Source organism: Mauremys reevesii, linkage group 7 (assembly GCF_016161935.1).
Source record: "Mauremys reevesii isolate NIE-2019 linkage group 7, ASM1616193v1, whole genome shotgun sequence".
Classification (NCBI taxonomy): Eukaryota; Metazoa; Chordata; order Testudines; family Geoemydidae; genus Mauremys; species Mauremys reevesii.
In genome coordinates, this window is record NC_052629.1 from 29,801,696 (window position 1) to 29,815,907 (window position 14,212).

The 14,212-nt window shown below is 40.5% G+C and overlaps 1 protein-coding gene across 14 annotated transcripts in view; it reads left to right on the plus strand.

Moving 5' to 3' along the window:
• Positions 1-14,212, plus strand: part of BLNK (B cell linker) — a 153,569-nt gene that overhangs the window by 132,651 nt on the left and 6,706 nt on the right. For 13 of the 14 annotated variants that reach the window (XM_039482965.1, XM_039482967.1, XM_039482968.1 and 10 more), the window contains 7 exons: positions 2,005-2,038; positions 3,059-3,131; positions 3,757-3,787; positions 5,379-5,421; positions 6,019-6,097; positions 6,397-6,428; positions 7,244-7,323. In XM_039482965.1, coding sequence (XP_039338899.1) covers positions 2,005-2,038; positions 3,059-3,131; positions 3,757-3,787; positions 5,379-5,421; positions 6,019-6,097; positions 6,397-6,428; positions 7,244-7,323 — 372 coding nt within the window. Of the gene's footprint in view, positions 1-2,004; positions 2,039-3,058; positions 3,132-3,756; positions 3,788-5,378; positions 5,422-6,018; positions 6,098-6,396; positions 6,429-7,243; positions 7,324-11,335; positions 11,567-14,212 lie in introns of those variants that run through there. The other variant, XM_039482979.1, reaches the window with a different exon arrangement.

The following is a 14,212-nucleotide window of genomic DNA, read 5'->3' on the forward strand; positions in this document are numbered from 1 at the left end:
GAATGATTAGTATATCTGGCATGTGAATACCTTGCATCACCACCTACAACAGTGCCATGCAAATGCCAGTTCTCACTTTCAGGTGACAGTGTAATTAAGAAGCGGGCAGCATTCTCTCTCAGACATGTAAACAAACTTGTTTGCTTTAACAATTGGCTGAAGAAGTAGGACTGAATGGACTTGTAGGCCCTAAAGTTTTACATTGTTTTGTTTTTGAGTGCAGTTATATGGGGAAAAAAAATCTACATTTATAAATTGCACTTTCATGATAAAGAGATTGCACCACAGTATTTATATGAGGTGAATTAAAAAATACTATTTCTTTTATTTTTTTATAGTGCAAATATTTGTAATAAATATAAAATGAGTACTGAACACTTTATATTCTGTTTCAGAAGCGTAACAATGAGAAGTCCTTGTGGCACCATAGAGACTAACAAATTTATTTGGGCATAAGCTTTCATGGGCTATAATCCACTTGGTCAGATGCATCAATCTGATGAAGTGGGTTATAGCCTATGAAAACTTATGCTCAAATAACTTTGTTAGTCTCTAAGGTGCCACAAGGACTCCTCGTTGTTTTTGAATTCTGTGTTGTAACTGAAATAAATACATTTGAAAATTTAGAAAAAACATCCAAAGATATGTATAATATATTTAGATTGGTATTCTATTATTTAACAGTTTGATTAAAACTGCGATTAATTGCAACTTTTTTAAATCTTACAATTAATTGTGATTATTTTTAATCGTTTGACAGACCTATAAATAATTAAGTTATATTTAATAACCAGACAATTCATTAAGCGCTAAATAAATTTTAAAAAAATTAAAAGTTAAAACAATAGTCAGAACAAAGTACTTTTATTTCTATTTTGAATCTTTATAAAATATTGGTCACATTTATCAAAATCAACAAATTCCCATTAAACTTCTTGATTTTGAAGAAACAGCATTTTCTGATGGAGGAAAAAGTGTTCCACTGAAAATTTTTCAGCCAGCTGTAGGTTTTATATTATCGTTTCTGAGGCACAGAATCAGTAGCAGAGGTGGGAACTGAACAGTTCTGACTCCTCAGAATCTACTCTAATCATTATGCCAAACACCCATAATGACTCTTATGATAGCAAAAGTCATAACTAAAATTAAGTTGGGACCTTGATTATAACCCTACATTCTCATATGCTCACATCTGAGAGACATTCTTCTTTGGTGTTTAACCTTTTCATGCTTGATGATGAATTTTTTGGAGAAGTATGAACATGATCCTGTCAGCATTTCTGAGTTATTAGAAAATTTAAAAAACATAACTTTCATGCATGGCACATCTTGGAGTTGGTTGCTCACAAGAGTTGCTGTGGAGGAGGGAACGAAGTGTTCAAGACCCCTAAAAGTCACCTCTGTTTACAAGAAGAAAGGAAAGATTAAATGAATCTCCTTCCCGCTGCCAAAGTCATCCACTGTGTTTTGGGAAACAGAAACCCAATACATTTCCTTGTTATCAAGTGCCCCAACGGTTCTCCAGATGTCAACGCCTCTGACTGCTTCTAAAATGTAGTGTTTTCAATGATAAAAATAACTATAGCACACTGAGAATTTGGGGACAGAGTGAAAAACACAGTTGATGCTCTACTGATTGTATTAGTGAATTTTTTGTTCCCTGGTCTGGCATGCTATGTGAACTAGGGTATCTTACTGCTGAATTTAGCTTCAGTTTACTATGGAGTACTTGGAGCCTGAGGTTCAGTAACATCTACTATGCTGGGGTGTTAAGAGTTAAGGAATGGTTTGTTAAGTGATTTCAAATAGCTGGATGAAATGTACTAGAGAGGCTTAATATAATATACTCTCTATACGAACATTTTAGACATTGGTGCAATTCTATATGGCCCATACCAGAACATCTTAGTCCCTTCTCCATAGATTCTACTTACATATTTATCATTTTTTACAATTGCTGCATTGTAAGTGTGAGCTGACAAATACTGTGTATTTCAATTTCAGGAGCACGATAGGAATGAAGAACATAATGATGAAAGTAAGTATTTTGCACTGAAGACATGGTGATTGCTAGGAAGATTTTTGGTCAACATATTATTGACGACCTCAAATGCAGTAGTACGTTCCTTTAAGTTTAAATTACAACCATCAGTGTTAAGAAAAGGAGTTTAATGAACAGCTGAAGAGCTTAGTCAGTGTAAAGACAAGTCAGTAAACAACTTGCTTTAGACTTGAGTTGTTTTTGCACTCAGCGTAGACCAGGAGTTCTCAACCTTTGTGTGCCATCCCCCAAGCCCAACATGCTGTAAAAAGTCCATAACCCACCTGTGCCATGATAACTGGTTTTCTGCATATAAAAGCCAGAGCTGGCATTAAGGGGTGGCAAGCAGGGCAATTGCCTGGGACTCCATGCCACAGGGGCTCCCGCAAAGCTACGTTGATCACGTTTTGGCTTCAGCCCCGGGTGGTGGGGCTCAGGGCCCCAGGCTTCAGCCCCATGCTGGGGGGCTTTGGCTTTCTGCTCTGGGCCCCAGCGAGTATAATGCTGGCCCTGCTTGGCAGACCCTCTGAAACCTGCTCACAGCCCCCTAGGAACCCTAGGGGCCCCCCTGGGCCCCTGGTTGAGAACCGCTGGTGTAGACTATATACAGAGATGCTCTGTACTGGTAGAAGTAGTGCTTTCACCAATGTGACTTACCCTGGAGAGTTACAGAATGAAGACCTACTGTACTGCATTGCATTAAGGGTTTGCACTGATGTAGTTACACCAATGCAAGTTTCCCAAATCTAGAAAGCTCTTAATCATGAATTCCCCTCCATAGCTATTGATGCCCAGTGTCCCCTAACCACAGTCCTTGATGGCAGCAATGTAGTGGAAGCACTCACCACCACCAAGGAAGTATCTCTCCACTCAGAGTATGAAAATAGAGTGATGCATAATCTTTTCTTCAGGGACTACAAGTGCCACCTAAGCACATTTCAGTATGATTATTAAAGAAAAAAACAATGCTCAGATATGTTAAATATTATATACTAAATATGTTGTGTGGGTATTTAGATCACAGCAACAGTGGAGCTCAGGAATCCAAATTTCCCTCTATTGCAACTCCATCACCATTACCAAGGGCAATGTGAGTAACAAAATATCACTGCTTCTCTTTCATTGTTAATTGCTAGATTTAATAATAACTAAATCCTGCTCTTACTGGAGGCAGCCATCGAAGCAAGAGTTATCTATCCACGAACCATGAGTCCAGAGCAAGAGGCATCCTGCCCTGGCAAGAACAAGGTGGGATTGCTAGTTGCAGGCCACTCTACTATTTCTCCAAGCTAGGCCGGTTTGCATGCTGGAGTTGTTTCCAATTACTATATGCTGCTGCTGACAGAAAACCTGCTGGCCTGCTTGAGACAATCAAATGCTGCAGTGATGAGATCTTCAGCAATACCTGTGCATGTATAAAGCCATTCTCCTTCTCTTACAAACCACCCTCCTAGTAGCCATGGCCTGGTTCTTTGCAGGACATAGCTTTCTCACACACCTTGGTATGGTTCCCACCGCTATCTTTGAAACCTATATTAAATGCAACATAGCCTCTCCCCCTTTTTCTCTATTACATCAGCCCAAGGAAGGGCAGGAGTCAACCCAAAATCCCACCTCTGCCAATAATATTATGAGTAACAGTTAACTATATATACTTGATTGTTCAATGCACTGCATGTGTCTTTTAAATGATCACTTACTTTTTCAATCCTCAGAAAGAAGACACCTAATCCAGTAAAACCAGCAGTAAGTGGACGTTGTATTTTTATAATGATACTGTACAGTATCCCACCTGTGATTCTTAATATGCTTGTAAAACTGAACTTGGTCATAAATACGGTTTCCTTAATGGGAAGTAAGGAAAGAATTAAGAGTATTTTTGCCCCTTGATTAATTAACATTGATAGAAGTTACATACAGAATTGGAGAGAGGAAGATATACTCCAGAGTCTGTTAGAACAAGAATGGCAGAAAATCCTCTGGCCTGCCACAGAGACTATTCTAACCACTGAAAAATGTTTTGGGGCCATCATGAAGGTTTTAATATATAAAATGTGTGGCGGCAAGAAGGGTGGAAAACATTCATAATAGCATATATGCAATTAAAGGGGGTCACAAAGACTTGGCTATGGAATGTACATTAACTCAGCAGCAAAGGGAAAAACACCTGGGCATTGCTGGAAACTAATTTAGATTAAATACACCTGGGGTAGTCTTTTTCCCCCAGAGAGTTATCAGTATATGAATTCTCTTCCCTAGGAGATAGTGGTAGAATCCACATTAGTGGGACTCAAGAAAATAAATGAGAGTTATTTGGAACCATGTTCTGCCCTCATATTGCGTCCAGAAATTCCCACTGATGTGTGTAGGAGTCTCCCCTAGGGAATGAGAATAAAATATCACCCTAGAACAAGAGTCATATCTCAAGGTAAAAATAGGCTTTTACCTTGGTCTCTCTTGCTCACATAAACAGAGTTGGAGTCTTTCCAAGTTTATGTTACAAAATCTATTTGATCATATTTACACAATCATACATCTGAATTCTTTGTATGAGAAGGTAATGCCCTTATCTCCCCAAGCACAATATCCCTGTCAATTTCAAGTGTAAATAACAAGTGGAAAAATCTTTTCTTCAAAGTAAACACACACATCCTTTTGCCAACATGTCATATTGCTTTGCATGACTATTTACTGTTGCAATGTTGCTAAAGAATGCATTAATTGGGATACTGTTAACTTAATCATATTTTAAACAAGTTCCTATACCTACCAACAACTTGGATTATTAAATCTGGAAAAAAAATTAAAAACAAGTTCATTTCCAACTCTTTTTATTCTGCACTTATTTCTTGTATTTCTTCCAGCTTGGACAATGAACGATGCAAAATTTAGCTTGCAAATATTACACAGGAGCATTGGTTTCAAAATGTGAACACTATTTTTATATTAAAAATATGTTATGGAAACATTTTTATTGGGCTTAAGCTTTTGGAAAACCCTCTTAAAAATCTAAATTTTGATCCAAATTTAAGGGGCTAGCATCCTTTTAATGTGGTAGAGAACTAAGTCTACATTGTGTAGCATGTTTAAGATGCAAACAGAAAACCAATAACCTCTTAATCTAACTTTTGTATGCTATTATTTTATAATGGTTGTTTAGGGGTACGTGCATGTTTTGAGCTGTACATATACATGCAATCGTTCTCCACTACAGGTATCGGGGAGTTTTGTATAATACTGAAACAAAGATCCTCTACAGCAATGTCTATTTTACAAGATATTAACTGGATGTCATTTAAGTATACAAATGTTTTGATTGGCATTTGTTTTATTGTAGAAACCAAGTTTACCACACAAAGAGAATTTAAGTGTTACTGAAGGTAAATTATTTCTGTTACACTGAAAAAAGTTCACGTTCACAAGAATTGAACTTTTGCTTTTAGTGATTTAGAACATGAATCAGCCCCCGTTACTTGCACTGAGTAGCATTTTTCTCTGCAAACAGTCCCATTGAAATCAGTGGGGTCGTAGGCAGAGTAATAGACTACTCAAAGGGTGAAAGTCACACCACAAGAGAGCCATTTGGAGGACGTAAGTGGGCCCCCGGGGCAGAGGAGAATGCCACCGAAAGTGAGTAAGAGTGGAGGAATCTGGCCCTCCTTGTTTCAGTTTTTCATTTGCTATCGTTATTAGTTAAACGTCCTGTGCTTTAATTCACTAGCAGTAAGGGGCAATATCACACCACTCATTTGTAAACAGTCCCCGTTTAAATCAACAGAGAGCACTGCCTGAAAATCTGTGGTACAATATGGCCCAGTGTGCGTGAGCATTTCACTTAGTGTGTGAGTTAGAGAAAAGGCACAGTCTAAATAATGTTTATTCTACAAATTAAAACAATGAATTAAAGTTGTCATCTCCCACTTGGGGTGATTATTTTTAAAGCTAATCCTGAATTTACAATTTTTTCCATATTACAGAGAAACCTACAGCCGCTGAACGGCGACGAGGTCCCAACCAAGAGCTCCCACTTCCACCCCTACCAACGACAGCCCAAAAGTAAAAGCTAGTTTCATTTCCTTTCTTATAGCTATATACACGAGACTCGCTCCTAAGTTTGAACAAAATGATGTGAGAGATTCAGAGGGAAGCATTCTTCTCTCTGCAGCTTTTACTTCCCTTTTAAAGTTTTATTTCCTGAGACTTTTACTTCAGTCCTCAACCTCATGGGGGAACATATACATCACCACACACACACACTGTTATTGCTTTCTTCCATACACATGCTCAGTTATTCAAACATAGGTGTTAGGTAGACATCCTCATACCTTTTGCTAATCTCTAAATATTTATTTCAGGCCATTACCTCAAAAGCCACCAGCCCTACCAAGTAAGCACAATTTATCTTTTATAGTAAGTCTGAGTTTATTTCAGTTGCCACATATATATTCATTGGATTCTGAATATGTTGGTCTCTGTAACACATACAAGAATGAGATTAAAATACCCAGCTGGTTGTATGGTATTAGCTTAATTAGTACAATTAAGGAAGACCAGTGGGACTTACTGGGAAAGTCAATGGGAGTTGGGCACCTAATTCCCCTTTGTGCCTCTGAAAGTCAAAACCTAAGCCATTTTGGGCTGAATTCTATAAAATTCCATCTGGCTTCCACACCACACAAGACCCCAAATATAACATTTTTCTGGGCTGGTTCAGTCTGCAACTTGGAAGCCAGATGATGTTTTTATTGAATCCAGCCATTTATTCTTGCACTACAGAAAAAAATGGAATACTTTCATTATGACTAATGCTTAAATTCTGCTGTAAATAATACTTTTAAGAGGCAGTTGGAAATATTTCAATTTACAGTTTCAGATTTAGGGCAAGATTTCTTATATGCAGTTCATTATTTGTACACAGATAGAATTGTAAATTAGATAAAATGATAATATATATCAGAAAGATTTCAGCATTTCCATTATATGGTTATAAATTATCCAGAGAATTTTAATAGGCTGCAGAATTTACTTTTATGAAGATATTGGTCACTCTCTTAAAGTGGGATGGATTGTTCTCCTTATTCCTTTAGCCAACAGAGTTGTGACAATCTACTGCATCATTGTTTCCTCCTACCTCTGCCCCCAACAAAATAATAGGAATAGTTACATTGGACACTTACACGTGTTACACCTTGTTCTTCCCAGAACCGCTAGACACTGCAAACCGCACAATGGGCACTCTTCCACGCAGCAGCATTTCAGCTAGTTTGGATACTACAGACCAGGTATGAAATTAGCTAAGGGTTAAAAGAGACACATGAGGAAGCATGTGCCATCAGGTTCTGTTGTAAAAAGAGTCTTACAGAGAGACCCCTGGCTCTCTGATCCTACACTTCTTCACACCATCTACTCTCCAAGAAAGCATAATCCTGTGCTGAGGGTGCTTGTGGTCCATTTCCTTCCTTATGATAACAACTTTGGCCCTATCTACAGTGAAATCTTTTGTCAGGGTATAAGTCATCTAGTTGCCCAGTTCCAGCTCAAAATAGGTGGAACACACAGGATGTTAAAGCCATGCTAAACTGTAGAATTATCATTAGATAGAGTTATACAAAACCTAGGCAGGAAAAGTTTTCTTGTGCAATGTAAACAGGAACTGAAAAGCAGCGTTGTCAAACTTCTGTTTCAGGTCTTCACTTTACTCGCTATGGGATTGTTTGATGCAAACAGAAAATGCCTTATTGGTATATTTAGCCCAGTCCTGGGTGCAGATAGATATAGAGTGCACTTCATTGCCCTTTTCCTTTTTGTATTTCATAGCTGAACTCAGCTGCTCACTAGCCTTTCTGAAAGTATGTGTCCACATGTTTAGTCCAAAGCTGTGCAAACTGTCTGCAGTTGTTGTGTCAGTGGATAAATAATGAGAGATCCAAGAACACACTAGTGGGAACACACACGCACACGCTTGTGAACCATGCTAGGTAGAGATCCTGCAGCCTTGTTGGAGCATGAGTCTGCCAGAGATAGTACAACACAGCAGCACAGGAATGCACAAGACAGAGTCATATTTAAAAACATGGCCCTGTTTAATGCAGTTTGGTTCATCAGCAGAGATGGGATCTAAGAGACTAAGTGAGAGGCCACTGGTTGCCCACACCCTTCTCTGTGAAAACTACGATCCTTCCACCTGACAAATAATCTTAGTCCCTCCCTATCAGCCTTGCGCCCTGCTGCTCCCTAAAACAGATTTCCTTTCACTATAAACCCCTTTTGGAATTAGTGCCAAGTTATCTTTGTGAATAACTGGAAAACTTTTTCTATTTTGTATTTCAACATAACGGGTTTGAAAAAATCAAAGAAAATATGGCTACTTTTATTTCAATATGTCCCCTTCCGTCTCCCTTCGGAAGATGGCAGAAGACAGAATGCAGGAAGCCGTCCTGTCTAGTAATCACAAACAAAGTAGAAATAGTTCTGTTGAGGGCCTAACAAAGGCTCTATTATTGCAGAACCAGTAACACTAAATGTTCTAAAGGCTGATATGACAAAGATAATACAGCAGCAAGGGGAACACAAAGAACTTGCAATTGTGGAACAATTTTAACAGTCGGTCACAGTGGATATTATGAAAAATCTTTTTTCATAAAAATAATCCAGCAGATACAAAAGCAAACAGCTTGTAACAATTATATTTGGAGCTTTTAATATAGCAGCTATGGACAAAACCAGAAGATTGACTGACTAAAAGATCCATTTCACCAGAAAAAGTGAAACATTGCTGATGAAATCAATATTTTCCCCAAAATTATAATTTACACTGGCATTATCATTTGCTGCAGCAAACTGTACAGCATAGGTGCTCTTGGAGTTTGTTTGGTTCATGAAGGCAACACCTTCATTAAGTGATTGACTTTCACTGCACAGCTGGCATGAGCTCTCTGTTCAGCTAGGTTATTCCCAACAGTTTATGTGACAGGAAGAAGGAAGGTTTCAGGGAGAAGCTGTTTTTGTCTATTCTATATAGGTTCTTATACAGCGCTAATCACCACAGTATGAGAGCATTCCAGATTTGCCATTGCTCCCCCTGCTCCATTACAGTTAACATAACAATTCCAGTCACACTGTATTATGTTTGAAGGACTCTTGGACACCTTGCACTGTAAAGAGGAGAGGGGTGGGTTGTTGTTAAAAGTTCCTGTGAAAGCAACAACTTTATTGTAATGCAATTAAGATGATGTGTGAAAATAAAATGACATACTCCTCCCCTCAAGAAAAAGTTACATCATATGTACACTCATGGAACTCAGAAATGATGAAGGTTAAATTTAAAATGAAGACAGGGTGTCACGGAGTTCCTGGGTGATGCTCTGGAACTGCTCCCTACAAAACCAGTCAGGACTCTGGTGAGCAAACTGTCTTCAGGGCAAGAAGCTGACATGGTTTCCACCTTCCTGGGTCTGACCTTTGGAGCATTCAGCATCCTCTGCTTCTCCATGCGCTTCCCACAGCGAGTCTGCCCTGGTGGGGTCCTGGAGAAGCCACAGGGTCCTGCACCCCCACTTCGCAGTCACACATGACTCTTAGCCAGCCAGTAAAACAGAGGTTTATTAGATAACAGGAACATGGTCTAAAACAGAGCTTGTAGGTACAGAGAACAGGACCCCTCAGCCAGGTCCATCCTGGGGGCAGCAAGCCAGACACCCACGTCTGCATTCACTCCTGGTCCCCAGCTAGCTCCAAACTGATGCACCCTCCAGCCCCTCTTCCTCTGGGCTTTGTTCCTTTCCCGGGCCAGGAGGTCACCTGATCTCTTTGTTTTCCAGCACCTTTAGCTATCGCCTTGCTGGGGGGAAGGGCCCCAGCCATTAGTTGCCAGGAGACAGAGTGTCTGCCATTTACGTACCCTGGCCCTTTGCTCTGCAACAATCTCACCCCCTAGAGACTTAAGAAATGCATAGGGGAAACTGAGGAACCCACACAGTATTCAGAGGAAACATTAAGAACAGTCCCACTTTGTCACACAGGGTATATTCTAGCAAATTCTATAAAGAGTCTTATGAAGAGGTTGTATGCATGACACCCGCAGAACAGCACTAACTATACAATGAACATTTATTGTGACAATTCCAGCTGTTCGCAGTAATAATTGCTAACTTAGCAGCCACTTGATATACAAACTATAAACTCACAAGTCTGCATACACACCCTTAAAGGGAAAAAAAAAGCCCCAGATCATTCTCCCACTTTATCTTTTTTATGAAAATCCAATAGGAAGGAATAAAAAAAATCCTCTTGGGATTGTGTGATGGGAGAGTTACAGGAAGTATAGTGAAAACATTAAGATTTGCTAAGCTTACCTGCACCCAGGGCCGGCTCCAGACCCTAGTGCGCCAAGCGCGCGCTTGGGGCGGCATCCCAGCGGGAGGGCGGCAGGCGGCTCCGGCGGACCTCCCGCAGGCATGCCTGCGGAAGGTCCGGTGGGACCGCGGCTCCGGTGGAGCATCCGCAGGCATGCCTGCGGAGGTTCACCGGAGCCGCGGGGCCAGCGGCCCCTCCGCAGGCACGTATGCGGGAGGTCCAATGGAGCTGCAGGACCAGCGACCGCTAGAGCGCCCCCCGCGGCGTGCCGCCATGCTTGGGGCAGCGCAAATCCTAGAGCCACCCCTGCCTGCACCTTCCCTTACTTCATTCTGAACAACTCCATATGCCTAACCATTGAATGCTTTCAGAGCCAGTGGCAATCTGAAGTCCAGTAAGTCATTACGGACTTATATCCAGATTCTGTCATCCTATATTTCACTTTTGATTCTGCTCACACGTACAAATACAACTGATGTCTTGCAAATATACTTGCACTCCTGCATTAACCGCTTTTATAGGGAAACGGGAGAGGCTTTTAACACATAGGGCCCATGGTAATGGCATTTATATCAAAATGATGGATGCATTATAAGAAGTTAGATGGATTAGAACTATCATCTATAGAGAATGAAAGGCAGTCAAGAATACTTGTTACTTCCGGGGGGGGGAGATAAATGACTATTTTAGACATATTTGGAGGCAGAAATTCCCAATCAACAGTTAGCACAAGCAACCCTTAAAAATAATAACTCATTATCAAAAGGAAGCTTCACTCTGGAAACACCCTACCACAAAGAATTGAGTAACAATCTCTCCTTTTAAAAATAAAAATAAAAGATAGAATAAAGATTCACTTCCCCAAAATCTGGAGCAGTTAGGGAGAAAGTATTTTGACTGTAGTATTTAGGCCAGCCCTCTTTCTTTCTTTTCTTCCAGGGACATGTGGGGGAAGGTCAAAGATAGCAGAGAAGTGCTGAGAGTCAAGGATGTGCTGAGCTCTCTCTTTCAGCCTAAGTACTAGCTCTGTAACAAATTTTAGCTCACTTCAGCCATACTTTGACCGTAAGCTCTCACATATATGAAGAGGCCGTGTTTTATTCCTGTTGTCTTTGCTGCTACACCTTAGTACCCTAATCCAGTCCTTCACAGACAGAGGCTGCCTTGAAGGTTTCAGATCTTTTCAGAGGTCCTAGTTTTAGTTTGTTTTACTTTTTACCTGGTTCTAATTAAATGATTGAAACCACTTTAATGCCAATGCTATTCAGACCCATACAGTCTGGGGTTCCTGAAGTCCTGGTTGTTTCCCCCACTCATGACTCTTCCCTTAGGACAGTACTCTTTTGTTTAATAAAATGCATGTTTCTAGTGAAGGGTCAGCAGGTCTGGCGGACCCTTGCATCTCAGTCCATCTGTGTGTACGTTATATACTGCATATCATCATATGATAGAATAAAATAAAGCACATTTTTAAAACATTACAATAATTCCCCTTCCTGTACAGTAAGTACCACTGTTCCCCAACTGCAAGAAAAAAATTAATCTCCCCTCTGAATTACAGGAAAATAAATCTGAGCAAAAATATGTGCTTCCAGATACGCAATTAAGGTAATTTTTTCAAAAGCACCTGAGTGACTTAGGCATCTTAAGGACCAAGTAATTTTGGAAAATGGGAATTAGGTGATTTTGAAATTTTTGTCCTTACTATTTTTCTATACAGACGATCCCAGCTTTTAATGATAACACTCTGCCCTTATAAACTGAGGTTTCAAAACATTTCACAGATATTAATAAATAAGCCTCACAACACTCCAAGAATTAGAAAAGTATTGTACCCAGTTATAACTGGGAGAACTAACGCAGAGAAGTTTAGTGGCTTGCCTAAGATTATATGGCCAAGTCAATGGCAGATCCAGGGCCTGACCCCAGGAACTGTGATTCCTGCAGAAGGATCCTTTCAATAAATAATCAAAAGCTATCAGTACTCACTGGGGAGGGCAGCTTGTTCAATACACAGTCCTGCTGTCTGAGAAATGTTTGGAGGTATAAAAGCAGCCATCACTTCTAGCATCTAGGAGTATCCACTGGATGACAGAATCCAACTGGAGTGGAAGAAAAGAAATGAGGAGAGTGTAGTTTGCAGGATGCTTTACCCAGTTTTGAAAACTCTGTCAGTTTGGAGGAGAATGTGGTATGAATAGAATTAATGGCTGCTGCTTTGAGGAGCATGGGGAATTGATAGAGCAAAGGGCAGATGAGAGTGAAGTTTCCACCCATACAAGCTAAAGTTACTGTTACCTCTTTTTGAGCATCTAGTGAAAATATGGGTCCCTGCAGATTGTTTCAGCTGGGAGGCGAAATGGAAGTTGGAGTCTGGTACCTCTGATGCAATCTTATTTACAGAAAACATACAAAATTCTATTTCCCCAAACATGGGAGGAACCCCATAACAGGAGACAGTGTCCTCACTCGCAGCACTAAAAACTTTCTCTCTAGGCTTTCTGCAGTGTAATGCTCCCAGGTGCTTGTTCAGGCTGTCTCTGTCTCACTCTCTGTCCTGCTTCTCTACTCACTCATACACTCTCTGTCTCGCCCCTGACCTCTCTGGTTAAGTCTACACTACGAGCTAGGGGCATGATTCCCAGCTTGCATACACATCCTCTCAGAAGCTATCATCGAGCTAGCACATGTATAAATGGTAGTGGATCTGCAATAGCACATGTCAAGTACAAATCTATCCGAGCCCCACAGGTATGTACTTGGCTAAGCTGTGCCGCTGTTGCAGCCCGTGTTATTGCAGCTACATTACTATTTATACTTGTGCTCAGTCTCATTGAGCTGGTGAGTATGTTACATGAGCTGGGATTCACACCCTTAGTTCACAGTGAGACATAGCCTTACACACACACACCACCAGACCCAAAGACAATAACCTATGGAGCCTTCTACCCACATGGTCAAAATGACTGGGTAGGTTCATATACCCTTGGTCTTAGGGCATGTCTACACTACAAAATTAAGTTGACCTAACTTATGTCGGCATATAGGCACCACACTAATTACATCACTTGTGTGTGTCTAGACTTTGCTTCTTGTGTCAGCAGTGCGCATCCTCACCAGGAGCACTTGTACTGTCAGCATGAGGCATTGTCGGATAGCTTCTGAAAGTCAGTCAATGTAAGCAACGCAGTGGCTACGCTGATACTGCCTCAACCTAATTACGTCAATATTGATTCTATGCCTCTCCTGGAGGTGGAGTCAAGTTATTAAGTCAGCGTAGCAGAGCAGTTACGTCAGTGGGAGTGAAAATTTAGTGTAGACACTTACATAGTTAGGTCGATGTAAGCTGCCTTGCATCACCCTAACTCTGTAGTGTAGACCAGACATCATGTGGGGCTGTTTAGCTGTCTCACTCACCTATCTTAAATGAGGGGGTGGAGGTCATTACAGTTTAAATGGGGTTTAACCCAACCCACAGCGATATATTCAGAACTGAGAACAACCTTAGGTAGGGTGGAGTCACCACGTTATACAACTTGCTTGATCTGGAGGGTGTAAAAGAAACCTGGCATCCTGTGACCAACACCCACTGCAATACACAAAAATATATGTTAAATCAGTATGTAAATATCAGCAGAAAATGATATTTAATTATTAATAGTTAAAATGACTCACAAGTCTCTCTCTTAATCCCTTCTCTTTCCACTGGAATAGTCTTCTGCTATACAAATGCCAACTATCCTCCATCTCCACATGGATACCTCTCCTTAAGATCTCCTCTCTTAGCATTCACTGACTGGTTTCAACTCATCCTTC